Source organism: Solanum dulcamara, chromosome 10 (genome assembly GCF_947179165.1).
Source record: "Solanum dulcamara chromosome 10, daSolDulc1.2, whole genome shotgun sequence".
NCBI lineage: Eukaryota > Viridiplantae > Streptophyta > Magnoliopsida > Solanales > Solanaceae > Solanum > Solanum dulcamara.
The window spans coordinates 7,172,310-7,194,596 of NC_077246.1; the positions used below are offsets into that span (position 1 = coordinate 7,172,310).

At 29.6% G+C, this 22,287-nt stretch overlaps 1 protein-coding gene and 1 long non-coding RNA gene across 2 annotated transcripts; both read right to left on the minus strand.

Annotated features, from left to right (window-relative positions):
* Positions 1 to 3,892: 3,892 nt before the first annotated feature.
* Positions 3,893 to 5,852, minus strand: LOC129871185 (early nodulin-like protein 2). Its single transcript, XM_055946065.1, has 4 exons — positions 5,514 to 5,852; positions 4,998 to 5,309; positions 4,726 to 4,878; positions 3,893 to 4,598 (listed from the first exon to the last, which is right to left on the minus strand). Exons 1-4 carry the CDS (start codon positions 5,686 to 5,688, stop codon positions 4,108 to 4,110), a joined length of 1,131 nt encoding a protein of 376 aa, XP_055802040.1. The 5' UTR covers positions 5,689 to 5,852; the 3' UTR covers positions 3,893 to 4,107.
* Positions 5,853 to 12,320: 6,468 nt separating this feature from the next.
* LOC129871734 (uncharacterized) lies at positions 12,321 to 20,003 on the minus strand. Its single transcript, XR_008762305.1, has 2 exons — positions 16,925 to 20,003; positions 12,321 to 12,904 (listed from the first exon to the last, which is right to left on the minus strand). It is a non-coding gene; the product is annotated as an uncharacterized LOC129871734 (long non-coding RNA).
* Between the last annotated feature and the right edge of the window lie 2,284 nt (positions 20,004 to 22,287).

Consider the following 22,287-nt stretch of genomic DNA (forward strand, 5'->3'; position numbering starts at 1 on the left):
CCACTACACAAGTAGGAATATTAAATTCAATTATATACAAGCAGCATATATTCTCCTTTCCTCATGTAATAAAAAGAAAAAAAAGTATTAGCATAAGTTGTGCTGCAATAATAAAATTATTTAACTTTTAATCAAAGGGCTCATATTTAAGTCCTGAATATAAAAAAAAAATATGTTTGGAGCGCTATCTTCAAATGAACGTAAAGAAAAAAAAGTAGCAATTACTTTAGTCCAACAGCTGCGGATCAAGGGTCAGTGAAGGGTCCACCCAATAAATTATATATTTTTAAAAACTTTTATGTATATAAAATAGATGTTGATTTTAAAAATCAACTTAAACTTTCAATTTCAAATCTTAATACTATATTTTTATTTTTTTATTTTTTTAATCAAATTTCAGGATTCGCCACTGCGTGCATGTCAACCTAGGCTATAAACCACGTTTCTTACAATTTTTTTTTAAAAATGTGGTACTTTCTTACTTTTAAATTGGAAATTACAACAAAATACATCAATTTCTTACCATAGTAAGGTAGGGTAAGTAGAGAAGTGAATACAATAAATAAATAAATAAGCTAATTAATGTTACTACTACTTACCAACCAACAAATGTGTGGCATGGACGAATTGATAAGCACCTTCCATGGAGAAAAAGTTTTACCTTCTTCCAATTTGTTTGAGATGTTATTCAAAGATCACTTTATCCATCTCAGATCCACGTTATGAAATTTCATTGAATTATTATTGTTGTAGTCAAAATTATAGATATTTAAAACATACTACATACCTCCGTTCTATTTTACGTGTTTGTTTTTTGTGACTTAACATTCCTCTTAATAAATTATTTATTAAAAAATTATTTTACTAAATTATCTCTATTAATTATCCTTTAAAAATCCTTGATTGACTAATTCTTGTTATAGTAAAAATATATATATATATTTTTTAATTTTCTAAAATTAACAAACAAAAAAATTATGTTTAATATAAGAGTCAAGTAAAATGAAATTTCATATTACTTTTCCCATTTTATATAACTTGAATCATGTTGATTTGACATGATTCTTAAGAAAACTATTTTTAAAAGTGTATTTTACTAGATTAATTTTATTAAGATACTTTGAAACTTAAAATTTAAATAATGTAATATTTTCTCCGTTCATTTTAATTTGTTCAGTATTAAGTTGACACCCCCTTCCTCCTCTTAAGAACCAATAAATGAAAGCAATTTCACAATACCACTATTTGAATATAATAAAATCAATATTTGAGAAAAAACTATAACTAATAATAAGGGTAAAATTAAGAAATAATGATAAATTATCTCTTGATTTTCTAAATTAGACAAAAAAATGAACGTTTATTTTTAATATAATGGACAAATAAAAATGAATGAAAAAGATTCTACTTTATATAATATTAAGGATATGAAGAAAAAATATGCTATTTTGAAAATAAACTTAAATTAAATAAATATAATAAAATATTTATTATTAATATAAGAATCAAATAATATGAAGAGTCCCATTGTCCCAAGGATGAAAAAAAATGAGTAATTCTTGCACCTTTTTTTGGGCCACATAATCCTTGCACACTTGCTAAGTTACTATGGTTTTGATACATTATATGTGAGCAATTAAACAACATTAAATTTAGAGTGGCTTATCAATAATACTTGTCTATTATTGACTTTACATAATTTTAAAGAAATTATAAATAGAAGGGTAATTTTATCATATCATCCTTTGAATATAATAAAGAAAAAATTATAAAACTAGGCAAAATTATCAACTTATTAATATAGAATAGCTATAGTTTAAAAATATTATAAAAAAAGACTATATGTTGTTTTTATAGCAAAATATTTAGTTTTAATTTTAATCCTAAAATATTCCCCTCCCTCTCAACTATACTCTCTCTCCTCAATTAGAGAAGTATATTCACCACCAAAGCATCAAAGTTGTATCTAAATTCAACTATATAAAAATACATTTCTTTTTGTATTCCGAACTTAATTTACCACCAAAGCATCAAAGTTGTATCCAAATTCAACTTTATATAATGTACAATTTTGTATTCGAATCTTTGAACATACATATTAACAAGGAATCCCAATTAAAAAAAACATTCAATATACAATTCGAATGATATATCAAAATTGTATTCACAACTTATTCGACATATAAATCTCACAATTTTGTATTCGTAATTATTCCTATTTACACAAATAAATGATGAATAACAAAGATTCAATTATGATTTGAAATACAAATTAGATTATTTTTGGAGGGAAAATGGGGAGTCATTTCTTGAACAATTTTGGTTTGTATAACAACTGTGATGTCTCCAAACGAGCCTCATTTTGTAAGAGTATGGTGAAAGAGCGATGATGAACTGCTCTAATTTTCCTTGTTAGATGTATCAATGTTTTTTGAATTTTTTAGAAAAACAAAAGAAGAAAATTGATAAGTTTTTTAATTTCATGGAAGATGAGAGATGATGAGGAATCTAGAGTCCTATATGTAACAGAAACAATGAGAGAGTAAATTAAGAAAGTTTACCAAATATAATCCTCAATTTACTACAATTAGTTAGGTTGTATTCTTTTTTTTTTGTATGCATCACGAGAAAAATATAAAATTTGGAGGCATAACAAATAAAAATATAGTTGTGTTTTACAAATATTGAAAGTATAGCTAAGGAGTTTTATTTAAGGCTTAAAGTGTGTTTTTCTAACTATATTTTTATATTTATTTTCTTAATAATATACAATATCTTGAAAAATGTAATAGAAAAATGATTACTAATTAATGATAAGGATAAATTTGAAATTAAGTGAAAATTATTTCTTAATTTCATAAATTGAACAAATTTTATTGGATATCTATTTTTTAATACAGTAAATAAATAAATATAGACATAAATTAATAACTTTCAAAATTAAAATGCTCACTTTAATTTTTTTCGAGAAGAATTAAATTCCAAAACGTTGTGACAGATGGAGCAGTTTCATACTACACCCTTGTGTAGTTGGACCATTTATATCAGCCATAAATCACATTAATTTTTGGAAGGCTAGTCTACAAAAATTGATACTTCATCATTTTTCACAAAAGTTATTAATATGAAATTAATAAATATTTTTTTAAAAATGAATATTATTAAGAAAATAAATATAAAAATATAGTTAGAACGAACATATTAATTTTTATCTTAAATTCTTAAAATAATATTTATTTTGAGACGATAAAATAACTTCAGTTTAAGTCGTCGTATTATTATTACGCCAAAAATTAGGTACATGAGTAAAAGAAGAAAAGAAACGACTTCACATTTGTACATTAATGAATTTAGTTTTTCCAACCATATGTTTGCGTACATAAATTTGGAACATATTGCATGATTTTGACTTTATAGGCATGACCGTCGATTTAAATTATCTATCGTATTTTTAATTTTCTTAGATGAAAATTATTTAACTAAAACCTTTCTCCTCAACTTTGAGAAAAATGACATTCCCCCCTCCACTCCCTTTTATCTTAATTGATTTTTTTTTTTAAATTGCTATTATCAACTTTTATTTTAATTCGTTTTCTTTTTGCTTCTTTCAATTCGTTGGAGGAGATTTTAATGGCTATAGGACCATCTCTAAGGGGTTATGACAATGTTAGAAACGCTTAGTTACCTTTTGTAGTTTGATGGCCAAGACTCAAATAGACATTTTGCTCCTTAATTATCTCAACTTAAATTTTTTTGATCCAACATAAGCTTTTGATGATGAATTTAAAGATCAAGGAGAGGAAGAAGAAAGTTATGAATAGCTAAGACATTAAAAACTTTCTCTAAAAATGTTCTTAGAAAAACAATATCACAAACAAGAAAAAGAAACAACTAGAATTAAACTGATAAATACTCACATAAATTCAAATTTTAAGTACCCACAAAAATTAAAAAGAAAAAAAACAATTAAATACATCCCGTGTATATCTAAACACTCCAATAATCTCCGGATTATTCAAGAAAATTAAAATAAAATACAGAAAAAGCAGAAACACAAATTAAATATAATATCGAGTAATTAATTCTACTTATTATTATTATTTTACACTAAGGTAAAATAGTAAATTCTCCAAAAGCCAGAGTCAAAACGAGTGAAACGGCTGACACAAGGACAACTGATGGAGTAAATGCCTTTACTGCAAAAGATTTGGGGTTTCCTGGTGATCCAGCTGGCGAATTAATGTCCGCCGGAGTATTGCCGCCGGGACCCAAAGCAGCACCTCCCGGCGCTGGTCCTCCTGCCGGTGCTAATGCACCTGCCGAAGGTCCGCCTGCTGGTGCTAATGAACCTGCAGATGGTCCTCCTGCCGGTGCTAATGCACCTGCCGAAGGTCCGCCTGCTGGCGCTAATGCACCTGCAGATGGTCCTCCTGCCGGTGACATACTTCCAGCTGGTCCGCCTGCCGCCGGTGAAGAAGAACCTGGAGTATTAGTTGACGGTCCATTTGCAACCGGGGAAATTGCCGGAGTCATGGTCGGAGGAGATGGAGGAGATGCGGTTGAACCAGCAGGTGTAGGTGATGATACTGGTGATTTACCTGAACAGAGAGAAAGTATATGATTTACTTGAATTTCAACTTTGAATTCATTATTTCAAAAGTGCAATGCGAAAATTTAACATTGAATCTATCAAATTGAAATATTCTAAATTCATTTATAAGTTACCTGTTGGAGTAGATATTGGTGCCCCATTAGGTGATGATGCACCGGGTGTGGATGATCCTGTAGGCGGAGCAGCTGCCGGAGAGTTGGCGGAAGGTGCCGATGGAGTACCAGGTGTCGACGATCCTTTAGGCGGAGAAGCTGCCGGAGAGGAGCCTGCATTAATCATGTAAGTAATTAACAGTAAGTTCAATTGAATCAAATCATACTATAAACCAAGTAAAAATCAAAAAAATAAATTGAACCAAAAAAATTTAAATTCTGAATCCGTTTACCTCCGGAAGGAGGAGATGGTGGTGAGCCCGTGGGTGATGGTGTAGTAGGTGTACTAGGCGGAGCAGCCACTGGTGCCGGAGTTTTAGGTGGTTTACCTTGGTTCCTAACAGAGATTACAACGATTTGCAACTTTTGGCCTTTGTCACAGTTATCTTTGTTGCCACTTATGAAGTAGAAAGGACCAGAACGATCCAACGTGGAAATGGAGTTTCCATCCTCCATCTTCTTGATTGGATTGCCTGTGTTGCACTTTTCATAATCATCCTTGCTCACCTCCAACACAGAATCTGCTCCTTGCTTATACTTGAACACTAAAAATTACACACAAAAATACTATCAAATAGTGTAACACGTAGAATAATTACTTATATAAAACTATATTACTCAAACTCTTCGAAAATATTGTTGAGTATCCGTCAAATCCTCCAACAAAGCTATACATATGTGGAGATGTGACAGTATTTTTAGAGGGTTCGAATAAGCTGCCATAAATTGTGAGGGATGAAAGGACTTACAAACAGAGTCATTGATTTGGAATCTCATATGTTGAGACCAAGTGTTGTAACTTACAGAAGGGTTAGGGACCCAACCATCTTTGCCACCAACTGTGAATTGGTAAGAATATGAAGATGTAAACAAACAAGCCAAAAGAAGTAACACTACAACATGTCTCGGTAGAGCCATGGGCATTAATTTTCTTCTCTCTGTTTCAAAATGGAGCTCAATATTACAAGGAGTACAACAGATAAAGACTCTTTTTGTGTGCTGATAAAAGTATACACAAAAAGAGTCACAAGAAATAGGAAAAAGGAAGAAGTTCTTCACGAGAAGTCTAGAAGAACAAGTATAAACAATGGAAAGGTTATAGGGGGACAACAAAGTTTATATAGACTGTATGTGCACTACTTGAGAGTTGACACATAAGAAGACCTAGCGGTTTGGCATTGCATTAAGATAATTTACCAGGCGCGTGAATGCGTAGGATTTGGGAAAAAAACCGACTACAAGAACCTTGAGGGTGGCCGGTGATTTAGATTTGGAATTTTTATTGGAGGTTTCAAGTTTGAATTTTCTTGTCAATAAAAACAAAGAGTTTGTCTTTTGATTCGAGTTTATCGCATAAGATTTGTCTAGTGTAGATTATTTTTTTGTGTGGTTTGCGATTTATTGCATACGAGCGAAAATTTTATTCTGTGCGCACCCAAAAGGGTAGCAACTGCAGATTTTTCTTTTCATAAAAAAAAAAAGTCTTGACTATAAGGGCTTATTGCACGGAGCTTTACTTTACATTTTCGCCAGAGATTATTTTTAAAGTTTGAACTCATGACCTATTTATAATAAGGAAAAAATATTCGCTCCTAAATATTATCCTTTAGTTCTAAAATATGTGAATGTGTTTGATTGAATATAATTTTTTTTTTGAAAAACTTAAAACTTGTATTTTTGACACAAGTTAGAGAAATTTTTATAACTAGAAATTATTTCATTAAGGATTAAATTAGATTTTGAAGTTAAAATGTTACTCCTTTTATTTTAATTTATGTGATATCATTTAAATTGATATCATTTTTTTTTAAAAAAGACTTTTAAAATTCGTGATTTAAAATAAATCTTAAAATGTAATTGTTTCTGATTATACAAGGGCGATATTATTTTGGACCAATTAAAAAAATGTGTCACATAAATTGAAATAATAAAAATAATAAATATAAAAACATATTACAATTCTTTGTTGTGATTGACTAAAAAAATGTCACATAACATGAAATAAAGTGAACAATTAAATTTGTGTTGAAATAAGGAAAAAAAAACTGTGTTAAAAATATTTAGGGAAGTACTCTTATAATTAATGATATTAAACATTCATTACCGTTTATGTGATAGTGCAGTTTTCTTTTTAGTATATTCTAATTTCTAAGAAGAATATACCCTTCTAAATTCAGAAACTAATTAACTTTACGCTTATTTGGCTCCTAATGAAATCTTTTATCATCATACAAATGTATATTTTAAATCTATAAATTTTAAATAACTTCATTTTTAAATTTTTTACATTGATTTAAATTATGTTACATAAATAGAAGCAAGGAGTGACCCTCGTAAGTAAGGCCAAAAACGTTCATTTTATATGACATTATATTCGTATTACTCTATTTTACAAAGAATTGTATTTTTATATTTAAAATAATTTAAATGTTTTTATAATTATAGAAATCTCATGATATATTTAAAATTACAAAGTCCTATTTTTTTTCTTTTTCTTGAAGTTCATGTGTAATTAGATTAAGCCATAAAATTAAAATGAAGAGTAAAATAAATAAGGGATAAGATATCGAGATACTCCTAAATAGTGGTGAAATTATCAATTGTACCTCTAAAATCTAAATTATGTACATGACTCTCTTGAATTTATTTTTTTCCTATTATTTATTTCCTTCAACTTTTTTTTTCTTAATATTATTTACCCGTCAAACTTATTTTTTCATATTATTTACGCTTTTCACTAATTATCTAATAAAATATATATTATAATATCGATCAAATCCTCATCAAGTGATTCAAAAAAAAATAATAATTAAAATAAGAGATGAAGATTGTAACAGTGAAAGGAGGATGGAGAATTTGATCGTTTGGATTTGAAAAAATCAAATGAAAAAATATATAATCCCCCGCCCCCCACCCCCGTTGTTGATTTTCCATCCGGTGTCTGAATCCCGTTGAGCTCCGATTAAATCCACACAGCAGGGCCATTCGGGGTGGCGCTCCCAACAATATTTTTTTCATTCTCAGGGCTCGAATCCGAGACCTCTAGTTAAGAATGAAGCAGTCATATCACTACACCACAACTCATGTTGGTGTCCTTTCTTTTTTTAAAAAAATATATAGAATAAGCACATGTTTGTATATGTTGTGTTGTAATTTTTTTTATTATTTAAATTAGGTAATTAGTGAAGGAATAATTAATATGAAAAAACAAATTAAAGCGGTATATAATACGAAAATAATAAGTTCAACAGGAACATAAAACTCTCATAATTTAGATGTATAGTGAATAATTTTATCATTATTTAAGCAATTTCTATGCCTTATCTCAATAAAATAATGTAAAGCGAAGGTAGGATAAGAAAAACAATTTGGGAAACTGTGAGGACCAATAAGGCGAGGCAGAAATGATATCTGTATCTGTTGAACGGCTGCGTGTATCAATTGCAATGTTCTCGAGTATGTCTCGAATCAAATGGATAGAATATACACGTGGAGAAAAGTTATCCACATAATATTATAAAAAAGCATCCATTTTAATTTATTTTTTTCTCTATTTAATTTAACATAAAATTTTAAAAAATAATAATAAAAAAATATAGTGTTAAACTAAATGAGGACATATATATATAATCAAAATATATTTTAATTTTATGATTTTAAATATATCTGTAACAAAATTTTCGAGCCGAGAAAAATAAATAATCAAGACCGAAAAATTGGAGTAACAAAGTGTAATATTTGATTTCAAAATGTAATACGTATTACAATCTCTATGATAATCCTCTGATTCTTCAAATAATAAGAAATATGTTGAACTTGAATTTGATTTAGAGTCAAGGGCTTGAATAGCTTGATCTTGAATCTTTGTCTTCAAATTTGGATTTGAATTATTCGTCACGAACACTTGTATGGTTATGACGAATAACAAATATGAACAAGTAATTGGATCTTGAACTTCTTGATATTTGCCTTGGTTCTTGATCTGGAACTTGAACTTGAATTTGATTACTTGAACTTTGTAACTTTGTAGAGAATTTGCAGCCTTTGATCCACGAGCTCTCTTCTTGCTTCTTGTTCTTCAAAAGTCCCCCTTTCAGAATAATGATGACCCATATTTATAGTTGTAGGAAGTGGTATGAGGGTGTGATTTATAATTGGTTGGTTTGAACTGACCAATCAGATTTCTTTGTTGAAGAGTTTTAATTTGATTGGTCAGAATATGTCACATAGACACGTGACATTATTCTAGTGGCTCATTTAATTTGACTTAGATTGCCACATAACTTTGACATGTGACATTATTCTAGTGGCTCATTTAATTTGACTTAGATTGCCACATAACTTTGACATGTGACATGATTTTAGTGGCTTATTTAATTTGACTTGAATTGACACCTAATTTTGACATGCGGCATAATTTTAGTGGCTTATTTAATTTGACTTGAATTGCCACCTAACTTTGGCAATGGCATAATTCTAGTGGCTTATTTAATTTGATTTGGATTGCCACATAACTTTGACATGTGAATGAAAATGGGCCTCTAGGATGAGATGATATTGGACTTAACAAAGTGGGGTCATCTTTATAGCCCAAATCAATGGATTTAAATTTTTAATTAAATCCACATTTATTGGACTTAAATAATTGACCCAATTTTATTAATCCAAAATATTTATTTGGATTAATATATCTTGAATTTAATACAAATTGAACCATTCTATAAATTTATATATAATAAATTGTAAATATTACAATATCATATGAGATATTAAAATTTAAGGAGTTGTCAACTGATCACGCCTAAAACTCATACCAAAAAAGAATTAGTGATCACTATATATATAATTAAATTTTAAGTTTGAAATCGCATGCCACAGAAAATTAAGATTAGCTATAATTATTCAATATTAGGAATAAATTATGTTTCAACAATTATTTAGTCTTAAAGGTTGCTAATTAACTAAAATGTGCAGATTAAGAGCCCGCTTGGATTGACTTATAAGTTATTTATAAGATATTTTCAATTTTTTTTGAGTGTTTGACTGACCAACTTAAAGTCTTTTGTGCTTAAAATAAGCCCCAATAAATAATTAAGTTTATTTGGATGTACTTATTTTAAACAACTTATAAGTTGAAAACAGCTTATAAATCAAAAAAAATAAGTTGGGCTATTCATATTTTACCAACAACTATGGCATACTAGGATAATCCTAATGGGTCAACAAATCATTCATCCTAGATGTTATTATCTTATTTGATATATATATACCGACCTCAATTGCACACAAAAAGGACTCATCTCCACTAAATATTTTGAGAAAACTAAAAAATCCCTTAGAGCTCCTAATGACACTAGACTATGAATTCGTTACAAACTCTCTGATGTCGAAGTACAAACTTTCATAAAAAATTCTACTTTATCAACTTCCAATCCATTCGTACTAGTAAATGGTATTACTAATTCTGTAATATTAGACACTCTTTTCATAGAAGAACTCATCTCATTCATGGTCATCATCAATGCATTAAAATTGAGTAACAATATTTTTCTTCCTTTCGACAAACCTTTAATAAAAAAAGTCTTGTCTACCATAAAACAGGAGGACTCAGATCATTTTTTTCAAAGAAGAAGTAGTATTTCATAGGTTACAACTACTACAGAGCAGCAGCAACAACAACAACAATCTAGTGAAATCCCACAATATGGGGTCTGGAGAGGGTAAAGTGTATGTAGATTTTATTCCTACCAAGGTAGGACGGTTGTTTCCGAAAGACCCTCGGCTCAATAAAAGCATAAAAAGAGGTCAGATAAGATTAAGAATTTCAAAGCGTTACAACTATGCAAATTTATCCACAAACTTAAGAAATTAAAAAAAAAAAAACATATGATTAGTCTTCCTTAGAAATCCAACTTTGATGTAAAAACTATTCTCAGAAAAATTTATCCTATCCAACTGAATTACGAACTAAAAATCCATTGCCAAGAAAAAATCAATGATATCTTCTAAATAAATAAATTATTTTTTTGGAGTTGTCCTTTTGTGTCAATAAAAGTTATTGAATGAGGAATCTTTCGTTTAGTCATTAATTATTAATCTTTACATTTGTCGTTCGCTGGATTATGCATTCTGTTTCAAAGAAAAAGATCGAACGACTTTACACAACCACAATTTCTCAATTTGATCTAAACTATAATTTTTTTACAAAGACAAATTGACTTTAGGGATCGATATAAAACTATTTTTATGGTGCCATTTAGACAATATGAATAAAGTGTTAGATCCTTTGGACTAAAAATTGCTTCTTCAAAATTTTAAAAGATAAATGAGTGATATTTTTAATTCTTTTTTAAAATTTTTAATAGTTTGTATTAATGATGTGTGGTATTTTCTATTAGCATTGATCAATATTTTAAATAGGGAAAAAAGTCAAAAATGTTCTTAAACTATTTGAAATTAACAAAAATGCCGTCAGTTTATACTTTGGTCCAAACATGCTTTTGCCGTCCATACTTTAGTCCAGAAATGTTTTTCTTGTTATTTAATAGGTCAAAAAATGTCTTTTATCAAATAAATATATTATTTATTTTCTTTTTTAACATATATTTTTCCTAATAATATTTCTTTTATTAGCCTATGTTTATTCTACTTCAATAAAAAAAAATTTAAAGATTAAAAATATTTCTGTGTTTATTATAGTTATTTTTTATTGATATTTGAATAAAAATTAATGGATGAATTTATTATGATCTTATACATTGACATATATTATCCGTTACAATTTATAGTAGATGAAATTATTTTCTTTTAATTGATAAAATGAAACTACGAAGAATAAAATAATTTTCTATATTTTTAATTACTTAAAATGATTTAAATAGAAAGAAAACAAAAATGAAGTTCCTTAAAAGTAATATTTTTATAAAGAATAAGATTTTTTTTTAAAAAAATATATTTATTCGGAAAAAGATATTTTTGATCCATTTTGTAACAATAAAGGCTTTTTAACCCATTAAATAACAATAAAAGCATTTCTGGCTCTTTTCCCTTTTAAATAATAAGTGTTTTTTTCGATGTCAGTTAAAAACGACTTAATTTTATTCAAAATTAAGTATAATCTCTTTCAAATTTATATTAAATTTTTGGATATAATATCCAACAAGGTACTATTATCCTTATCTTATGATTCATTTAATCTGTTGATAAATTTTTGATCAAATTTTAAATAAAATGCTGCTCCAATTTTTTTTGGGTGCGTCAATTATATAACATATTTTATTTCAAAACTTTTATATAACATATTTTATTTCAAGACTTAAAAATTTACTAGTCTCTTCATGATTGGTTGAAAAATTTCCTCCTTCGTGGACTCATATCCACATCAGTGTTGTTAAAGAAAAAAAACTGAAGGTCGAAGATTTTTCTTGTCTATCTGCATTTAAAATTGTTGAAACATATGCATGAGATATTAATAATGACGATATTTTAAAATTTTAAAAAAATGATAAAGAGCATATCATTGCATTTGCATTGGTTTTAAGTTGTCACACTCAAAATAGGAAAGGTCGATACCTTAAGTCACAATTTAAATCCGGGCAAGATAACACTTATCATTTCTTACTGGATAAGTCAGTTAAATCCAGCGAAATACAGAAAATATGATGCGGAAGCAATTTCAATAGATAAAGATACGAAAAGCGAAAGTCTTAGAGTCTGTTTGGATTGACTTTTCATTTTTAACTTATAAGTCAAAAGCCATAAATTAAAAATTTTATCTTATAACTTTTGGCTTAATTTTAGCATTTTAGTTTAAAACTAAGTGCTTATAAGTATCTTTAATTACCCAAACACTCCAAAAGTGCTTTAAAGCTATTTTAGCTTTAAAGCACTTAAAATAAGCTAATCTAAACTGGCTCTAAGTCAACTATACTACCTCAAAGACTAATTGTCACATGTGCAAGTCTATAGCAGAACGAAAATGAAAGATAATTACAAGTCTCGATGTCTTTGTTTCTCAAATAGAACAAAGCATAATAAAAATAGACAAGATAGATTGCTAGCGTCGACAATAACCTCACAAGTATCCTCCAATAGCCTCGGATGAAGAAGAGAAAGTTGTATAACTGTCCGAGCTCGAAACCTACACAAGTATAGATAGCAAAGAACGAGTACCAAACAACGCGATTCTTAGCAAGCAAGACACTAAACACATATAAAGCTAAATAGAAATAAGTACCCTTAACATGCCATACGACCCTCCTTAACTACAACCTGCAAGCAGATAGCCCAACCTAGCAATATATGACTCATGTAGCACGTAAGTCAAAGTGTATCTCCACAATTCAGATAGGCCAGATAGATATCAACAATATCTCATGTATATCAGTCACAATTACACATAGTATAGGCAAATTCTTTGATAATCAAACAGATGCAATGCAATTCAATGAGTGCACAATGAAATGATGTATGTGTAACGACCCGTTAGGTCGTTTTGAGTATTAGGACTTTTTATTTTATAAAAGACTCATCCCGTAAATTTTTAATTGGGTATTTTGGACTTTCCCATAATTATAATTATTTAGTTGAGGGGTAAATTTAAATAACTAATTTAATTAGTGGGCTAAGTTAATAATTTATTTAACATTATATACCAATTATTAAAGGAAAAGGATAGGGTTTATTAATTCTAGTACATAATTATTTTAAAAAGAAAAGAGAGAAAACAGCTTACGTGCGTCGAAGGAGAGAAAACCAAGAAATTGACGAGTGCCAGGTAAAGCTCATTCTAAATATGTGTAAATTGAGGGCTAGATTAGATAACCCATATATGAATATTATATAATTGGGTGGAACCTTTCAAGTCTTTCTATACGTAATTAACAATTAGTATAACTTTTAGAATTGTAAAATAAAGCACTGCAAATTGATGCTTGGTTGGAAATTGAGGCTCAGGATTGAGAGCAAATCATTGGCAATAGTGAGAAAGTTATTAACAAATGATAAAATAGTTATTATGATGGATAGTTAATGGCTTTTGTCTAGTTCAAGTTACTGTCTTGTAACTTGAGGATAATTTGACGTTCTTCTTTTCTTGTTTTGTTATGGGTACTCTATAAAATTAAGTTTTTAGTATATTAAAATAGGTAATTAAATATTAGGTGTATTTTATTTTATGAATACCATTAAATTTTTTTAATACTTGAGAAACTGAAACTCTAGGCTTGAGTTTTAGGGAAATTGATTATAGAATTGAGTGAGTTGTTGGGTCTAGGTTAAACATATGAATAATATTGGTGTCTACGGACTAGTTTACTTATAAATATAATATATTTGATAGATTGAAAACAATCTGAGGCATCGAAGAAAGGGAAATCACCGGTGAATTAGCTTGCTTGACTTTGGTTCTTCGGTGGAGGTAGGTTATGGTTTTATTCTATATCATAAATAAACTTTTAATAGTGATTGATATTCATTGAGTAACGTGTGGAGTTTACTATGCATTTAATTGTTGTGGTTTGGATGGTTGATATGTTGCTGTGATTGGTCTGAAATCCCGAGACCGTGAAATCCATAATCTTGAACTTTTCCTATCAAAAATGGTGCCTTGAATAAAGAAGGCTTGATGAAATATGGTTAATGAAGTGGAATGTAATCATGAAGAATGATAAATTAATTATATTTGGATCGGGTGTCACGTTCCGACACGATATATTTGGATCGGGTGTCACATTCCGACACGATATATTTAGATTGGATGTCACATTCCGACACGGTATATTTGGATCGGGTGTCACGTTCCGCCACGATAATATTAAAGGAAAACCAATTAAAATGACGTAATACTACCCAATCTCCAATAACTCATTTTCCAAAAGAGTGTGATATGGAGGCTTGAGTCCTCATTTGTGATCTTAACATTGTTGATTGGTTATGAAATTATTCATTGTGTTGTCACTTGATCTTGATCTTTTGGTTGCCACCTGTTAAGCGCTACGGTTGATTTCCCGCTATTACTTATTGCATATTGATTCCTATTTTGAGTCGGCCGATGATACCTACTCAGTACATGTTGCCCGGTACTGACCCCTACGTGTATCTTTCTTTGTTTTATTTTGTGGAGTGCAGCGAGTTTTCCATCGGCTTTGACTCGACCTCAGCTCTAGTCAGTCTCTAATTTAGAAGATTTCAGGGTGAGCTATCCTTCTAGCTCGTGATGAATTCTCTCAGTTATGGCATGGTGTCTTTAGTTTTCGAACACATTTTGTTATTTGTTTATTCTGGTGTGTGATATTTCCAGACTTAGTTTTAGAATTTAGATGTCCTTCATGTGATGACTTTCAAGTTTTGAGAAAATGTATTTAATTGAGCTTCCGCGTTATTGTTATATTTATTAGTTGGGGTTTGTATCGTTGGTTCTCCCACCTAGGAGGTTAAGTGTGGGTGCCACTCACGCCCATTTTGGATCGTGACAGTATGTCCATGCATCCACCACGGTGTGTGGCACGACCTTTGATTATTATTATCAACCACGTCATGTGGCACGTCCCTCGAATATCATAAAGTAACAACCACAGTGTGTGGCACGTTCCTCAAATATCATAAAGTAACAACCACAACTTGTGACACGTCTCTCGAATATCATAAAGTAACAACCACGACATGTGTCACGTCCCTCGAATCCTTTTTGATTTTCTCTTTCATTATATTTTAAACGGAATCATTTTTCATCGACATAATCATCATTTTGGACTTCAATAATAAGATTCAAATCCAATGCATATGAAAATACTCGTGCAATAAATGAGAATATGATGAAGTCCAATACCATGCACAATTCATATCAAGAATATTATAGTGTTTTTTCACAACGAGTCAACAATGTCAATCAATTCAAATATATCACTTCATTTCTCCATCCTTCATGAATGAAGAAAGGATCCTTATATAGATGCCTTATCATGCTCTTGATTGCAGGTCGAGTGCTCATTGGGCCCATCGTTACATGCATTATTCGTTTCTTTATCTTTTACAGACGCGTGCTTATTAGTTTTCTCCTTAGGATAGTGATAAAGTGAGTACTCACAAAACATAAGTGGGCATACCCATATGGAACACTCTAACTATACTATTTGCATGAACTTAACAACATCTTTAATTTTTGTTCGTTCACGTATGTAACTTTCTCTCTTATTCTTATCTCTTTACTTTATGTGTCTTTAGATTTCTTTCGTCCAAGTATATCCTTTTACTTTTCTTCTCATCACATACATTATATTCAATTATTTCCGATTGTTCACATGTATATACAGTCTTCTGTCAACTGACTAGTCTGTTTTTGTCGTTCTTTAGCAATGTTTATGTATCACGATTGTGTAATGCAATTGAGTCGAAACTCATTCCTGAATCATCTTTGTATGGGTCTTAAGCATCTTGATAATTTGAATTTTTCACCATCTTCATTATGATCTTTCCTTGTACGGTAAGATCTTTTTGGACTTGGACTAGTTCTTTTTAGACTTGGATTCAATTTTTCTGGACTGGGATTGATATTGCCAATCATATGTTTATCATGTTCTTTATTCTTGAAGAAATTTTCTAAAGTATGTTTAGTTATGCCTTCTATTTTGTCATTTTTTTAACAATTCTCCTTGTGTTAGTGTTCTGGGTAGTCTTCTTCTAGATGAACCTTCATTTTCACTTTTTGGCAAAGTGACAAGCGTAAACGGATTTGATTTGTCTTTATCGGTTACCATTTGAGCAGGACTAGCTCTGATACAATGGATTTTGTTGAATTCATTGGGGAATGCACACCTTCTCATCCATTTTTTCTGGAGATGGAAAAGTTGATTTTGCTGTTTAGTGAAACAGTAAGATATATATATATATATCCTAAATTGTATTCTTAATAATTTTTTCTTTAACCTCACCCCGGATATGACAACAAAGATGTTCTTTCAATTATGCATACTTAAAGCTTTAACATCGTAGGAATTAACTGCTTAATTCATCATTGTTAATAAGAGATTAAGAGTTTAACCATATACTAATAACAATTCATAATACAAACATAATATACAAACAGTTCAAAGTATATTTACATAATATTAAACATTATTTTTGGGGAGAGAATATAGAAAATATAACATATGAGACTTACATGATTCTGACTAAGAGAGATTTTCATTTTGGGAACCCCAACAGACTCTTACAAACTTGAACTTTTAATAATCACACTTGTTATTATATAAAGCTGGATTACACAAAGAGGGTAGATTTTAGGAGAAGAATTGTAAAAAACATGGGGAAAAGAAAAGAGGAATATGCTGTGGTTTCTTGGTTCTCTGCTCGTGTGTTTTTACGAATGAAGAAAGGATCCTTATATAGATGCCTTATCTTCTCGAGTTTGTTTTCAAAGAAAATAAAAGTAGTGGCCCTAAATACATCTGGTAGATAAAATTCAATTATAATACAGATCAGGTGCTCATTGAACTCTATCGTGACATGCATTATTTTTTTTTTTATTTTGGAATGATGTGTGCTTGTTAGTTTTTCCCGTCAAATAGTAATAAAGTAATCACTCACACGATAAATGTGAACATACTCATACTCATATGACATACTCTGTTATTTACAGCCTCTTTAGTTTTCGTCCATTCACATATGCTACTTTTTATCTTTTGTCACTTTCTGTCTTCTTCTTGTCTCTTTGCTTTGAATTTCGTCCAAATCTTATTGATCCAAGTGTCTCCTTATACAGTGTTCTCAATTATTTCTGGATTTTTCCCATGTTGCTACAGTATTTTGTCTGCGGCCTAGTCCGTCTTTCTCTTGTACTTTTATGCACGGTTTATGTATCAAAATTATGTAGTGCAATTGAGTCAAAACTCATTCCGAAATCATTATCTTTATTTGGGTCTTGAACATCTGGAGAATATGAATTTGCACCATCTTGATCTTCTCTTGAGCTTTGGGTTTTGGATCTTTCCGGATTTGGATTGTGATTAAATTTGTCTGGATTGGGATTGTTCTTGCTAATTATTTGTTTATCATGTTCTTTGTCCTTAAAGAAATTTTCTAAAGTTTATTTAATTATACCTTCTATTTTGTTATTTGTTTTTCTTTTTGGAGAGTATGTTTTTCTTTTTTAGTACTTCTCCTAGAGTTAATGTTCTTGGTAGTCTTCGTCTGGATGAAGAATCTTCATCTTCACTTTTTGGCAAAGTGACAACCATAAACAAATTTTGTTTGTCTTTACCGATTACCGTTTGACCTAAACTAGCTGTATCTACATTCGATATAGTGAATTTCTTTGCATTTTGTTTCTCATCCATTTTTTCTAGAGATAAACAACTCGATTCTACAGTCTTCTGACTATCATTCGTGTGTAGGGATGTGACTTTGCCTTTTAGTGCCTTACCTGCGCCATTAATCTGGTGTTTTCTTGGAGTATGACTTCAATTTTGGCTTTGTCTAAAGCTTCATTAAAACCTTTTAAAAGTGGTTTTTGCATTCCTTTTATAGAGTCTAATACCTTTATCCATGTCTGAAAAATATCATTAGTTTTTTTCGTGTATAACTACATAGTATTTAAATTTATTTTCTCTACTTTATCTGTAAAGTATTGACATAATACATTTAATGCTGCTATAAAATATTTATTATCTTTTTTATTATATGCTATCAATAAATTGTCTACTAATCATTTATGAGGTCTATCTATAATACATTCTGATAATATTCTAAAAGATAAATTAGATTGTGTATAGAATATTAAAAACAGCTCCACGAATATTACAGAAAAAAATGGATACAATATTTGGAGACTCTAAAAAATTTGTCTTAGGACCTGTTTGGAAAGCCACTCTAGTAATTGAATTTGGTGTAATTACACTGTCTGACATATTTGGTTGGCCATGTAATTACATGGTCAGCAGTAGGGCTGCTTATCGGGCGGATTGGCCGGATAATTTCACTTAACGGTTTAACCTATCGGATATCGCTTTTTAAATTTACTAGTTCGCTAGCCAACCTATAAGATATCGATTGATTCGATAACGGATTACCAATTATCGAACGGTGTATCGGATAACCTATAAGAAGTTCGTAAACTATTTGACAATGAGAAAGAACTTAAGTTGACATTGAAAGAGTGGAGCTGATTGAAGAGATGGTATACCATACAAGCAAAAGTCAAGAATACGTTGGCTTTAACTTGGTGACTCATATTTTTACAGAATTGCACACAACCAGAGTAAAAAACTCGTGTCAATTGGCTAAAGACTGAAAAAGAAGTGTAAGTATATGGTAATTCTTAATGGGTTAACAATTTATCCGATAAGAAAATTTAACAATCTGTCCCACACCAATAAACCGTTAATTATAAAATTTTAATCCGTTACCCAATGTTTTATTTGATAATCCAATACCAATAAGCCAATTTTGCGGTTGGCTTATCGGTTATGGTTCGGTTTTGAACACCCCTTAGTCATCAGGTAATTGAGTGTAATTGACAGGAGGTAATAACACTCTCTAATTCTCAGGAGAAGGCTGCGAATTGGTGTAATTACATAGTATAATTATATAAAGGGTAGCCCGGTGTACTAAAGCTCCCGCTACCACAAGGGTCTATTGTACATAGTATAATTATATGCTGATTACTTTTTAGTTTTTCCTTTTATTTATATTTTTTATCTTTTTATTTTAATTTATTTTTGTTACTATTTTAAATCTTATTATTCTAATATTTTTTTAAAAAAAAAATATTTTTTAGTTTTATTATTTATATTTCATGTCATTCTCATTCTCAACTTTTACTTCATGTGATTCTGTGCAATATTTTGTATTACCCTTTTTTTAATTTTATGTTTATTTTTTTCATTAGTATAATTTTTTTGGTTTTCTAATTTTTAAATTAAAGTAGAAGTTATTATTGAATAAAGTTATAGCCTTACGCTTTTGTTTTCTTTTAAATCATATTTATGTACGTTATGTTGAAATTTGACATAAGAGTAGTATTATGCTAAAAAATTTATTTAGCATTTAAAACTTATGTTATATTTTCAGTTTCATTTATTTTATTAATATTGAATGATATTTCACATTGCAAGTTAGTTATTTTTTAGTTAGATTTGATAGATTATCTTTTTGTCAAATGTATTAATAATTTTATGACTTATATTTATAATATTAATATTTTTGTCAAACATACATTTCATGATGATCAAAGAAATCTTGTGTTTTTAGTTTATATGATTAATTTAATAAAAATATACTAATTTAAAAAATATAAATCAATTATTTTTATAATAATATTAGTAAGAAGTAAGAACGTATGTTAATTAATTAATACATTTTTAAAAAGACACTTTATATCTTAAATATTTAATTTAATATCATTTATAAAAGTCTTTATTTGTCTAATATGAATTTAAAGTTTAGATAATTAAATTTTGTTTTTTAAATTTAATATAACCTTGCAATTACACTTGTGCAACCAAATAGTACACTTGTAATTATACTGTAATTACATTGGGGCAAATAAATAGATTATCGTAATTATTAGATTGTGTAATTAATACACTAGTAATTACACCAATTCCAATTACAAGGTGTCTTTCCAAACTGACCCTTATTATATATAGATGATATTTTACTATTTAGTAAAGACATGACAGAACATTTAGGACATCTCCAAACCATTTTAAAATTATTTGTAAAAAATAGGATGATAATAAGTAAGAAGAAAATGAAATTATGTAAAACACATATAAACTTTTTAGGGATAATATTAGAAGACGAAAAAAATAAAACTACAACCTCATATAGCTAAAAAAAGTGGATATGCGACAGATTAGATAATACTAAAGACTTACAAAAATTCCTATGATTAATAAATTATGCAAGAAATTTTATTCAAGACTTAAAAAAATAAGCAGGACTATTATATTTTAAAACAGGAAGTAAAGGACAAAAGTATTTTAATATAGAAGATATTAAACTAGTACAACAGATTTAAGAAAAAAATTAAAAATCATAGATATGATTTCTATTGTTATGGATTTGGGAGAAGTTAGTACTAAAAGTACTAGATTAGAAGAGGTAGATGTACCTTGATTTATTAAACAAATGGACAATTCCAAAATTTGTTGTTGCTATTATTATTGTTGTTGTTATTGCTGATGTTGCTGTGGTTATTGTTGATGTTGTTGTTGCTGCTGCAGCTATTGTTGTTGCTGATAAACAAATGGTATACCAAGGATGTCGAAAAGACCACCACACCTCTTTGTGGTATTAGCATCCCTTATAGGGAAGATGTTATCAAGGCTACCCCTTTAAAAAAAAACCATTACTAGAAAGGTTACCAGTTTGATAAGCATTTCGGATGTCAACAAACTCCTTGAACAAAACAATTATACAAACCATCTTCTTTATGTTGTTTCCAAACAAATTGAAGATTCTAAAGGAAGTAATCCTAAAGTAACTATCTCAATTGGAGATAAACTGAGCTCCTCAAAATATAATCCCCAATTGGAAACCAATCCTATCTTTAAAATCCTAGAATTCTCTAGAGAAGATTTTCCCAAGCTTACTGCAAAATTCAGTAATTTCCCGGATCTTTTGGAAAAGATTAATGACCAATTATCCAAGCTTAACCTTACTCAGGCCTCTAGAAGTAAGCTTAGTGTGATTAACAATTCTAAGGAACAAATCCATTATGTTAGCAAAGACCGTTATAGTGTTAAAAAGGAATTACTATTACAGACCTTCCATGCCAAATATGCTGTTTGAAGAAGATACCCTTCACCTCAGCGACTGATGGAGGAAGTTTATCAGAATGGAATGCTGATGGTATGGCAGAACATCAAATTTATCACATACTTCATGACATGGCGATGCATATTATAGTAGCACCATGAGAAAAAATCAGAAATAATTGAGGACAATGTATAAGGAGACACTTGGATGAACAGGATTTGAACGAAATTCAAAGTAAAGAGATAAAGAAGCAGAGAGAAAGTGACAGAAGATAAAAAGTAGCATATGTAAACGGAAGAAAACTAAAGAGGCTGTAAATAATAGTGTGCGCCATGTACGTATGCCCACATTTATCGTGTGGGTGCTTACTTTATCACTACTCGACAGGAAAAAATTAATAAGCACGCGTCAGACCAAAATAAAAAAATGAATGATGCATGTGAGATGAGGCCCATTGAGCACCCGGCCTGCATTATAATCGAATCTTATCTTTAAGATATCGGCCATATGTATTTAGGGCCACTAATTTTATTTTCTGTGAACACACACTCAGAAAGATAAGGCATCTATTTAAGGATCATTTCTTCATTCGCAAAAACACACGAGCAGATAACCAAGAAACCACAACATACTCCTCTTCCTTCCTCCATGTTTTTTACAACTCCTCGCCTAAAACCTTCCCTCTTTCTGTAATACAGCTTTGTATGAGTCCGTCGGGCTTTTCGAAAGTCTCATATGTTATATTTTCTATATTCTCTCCCCAGA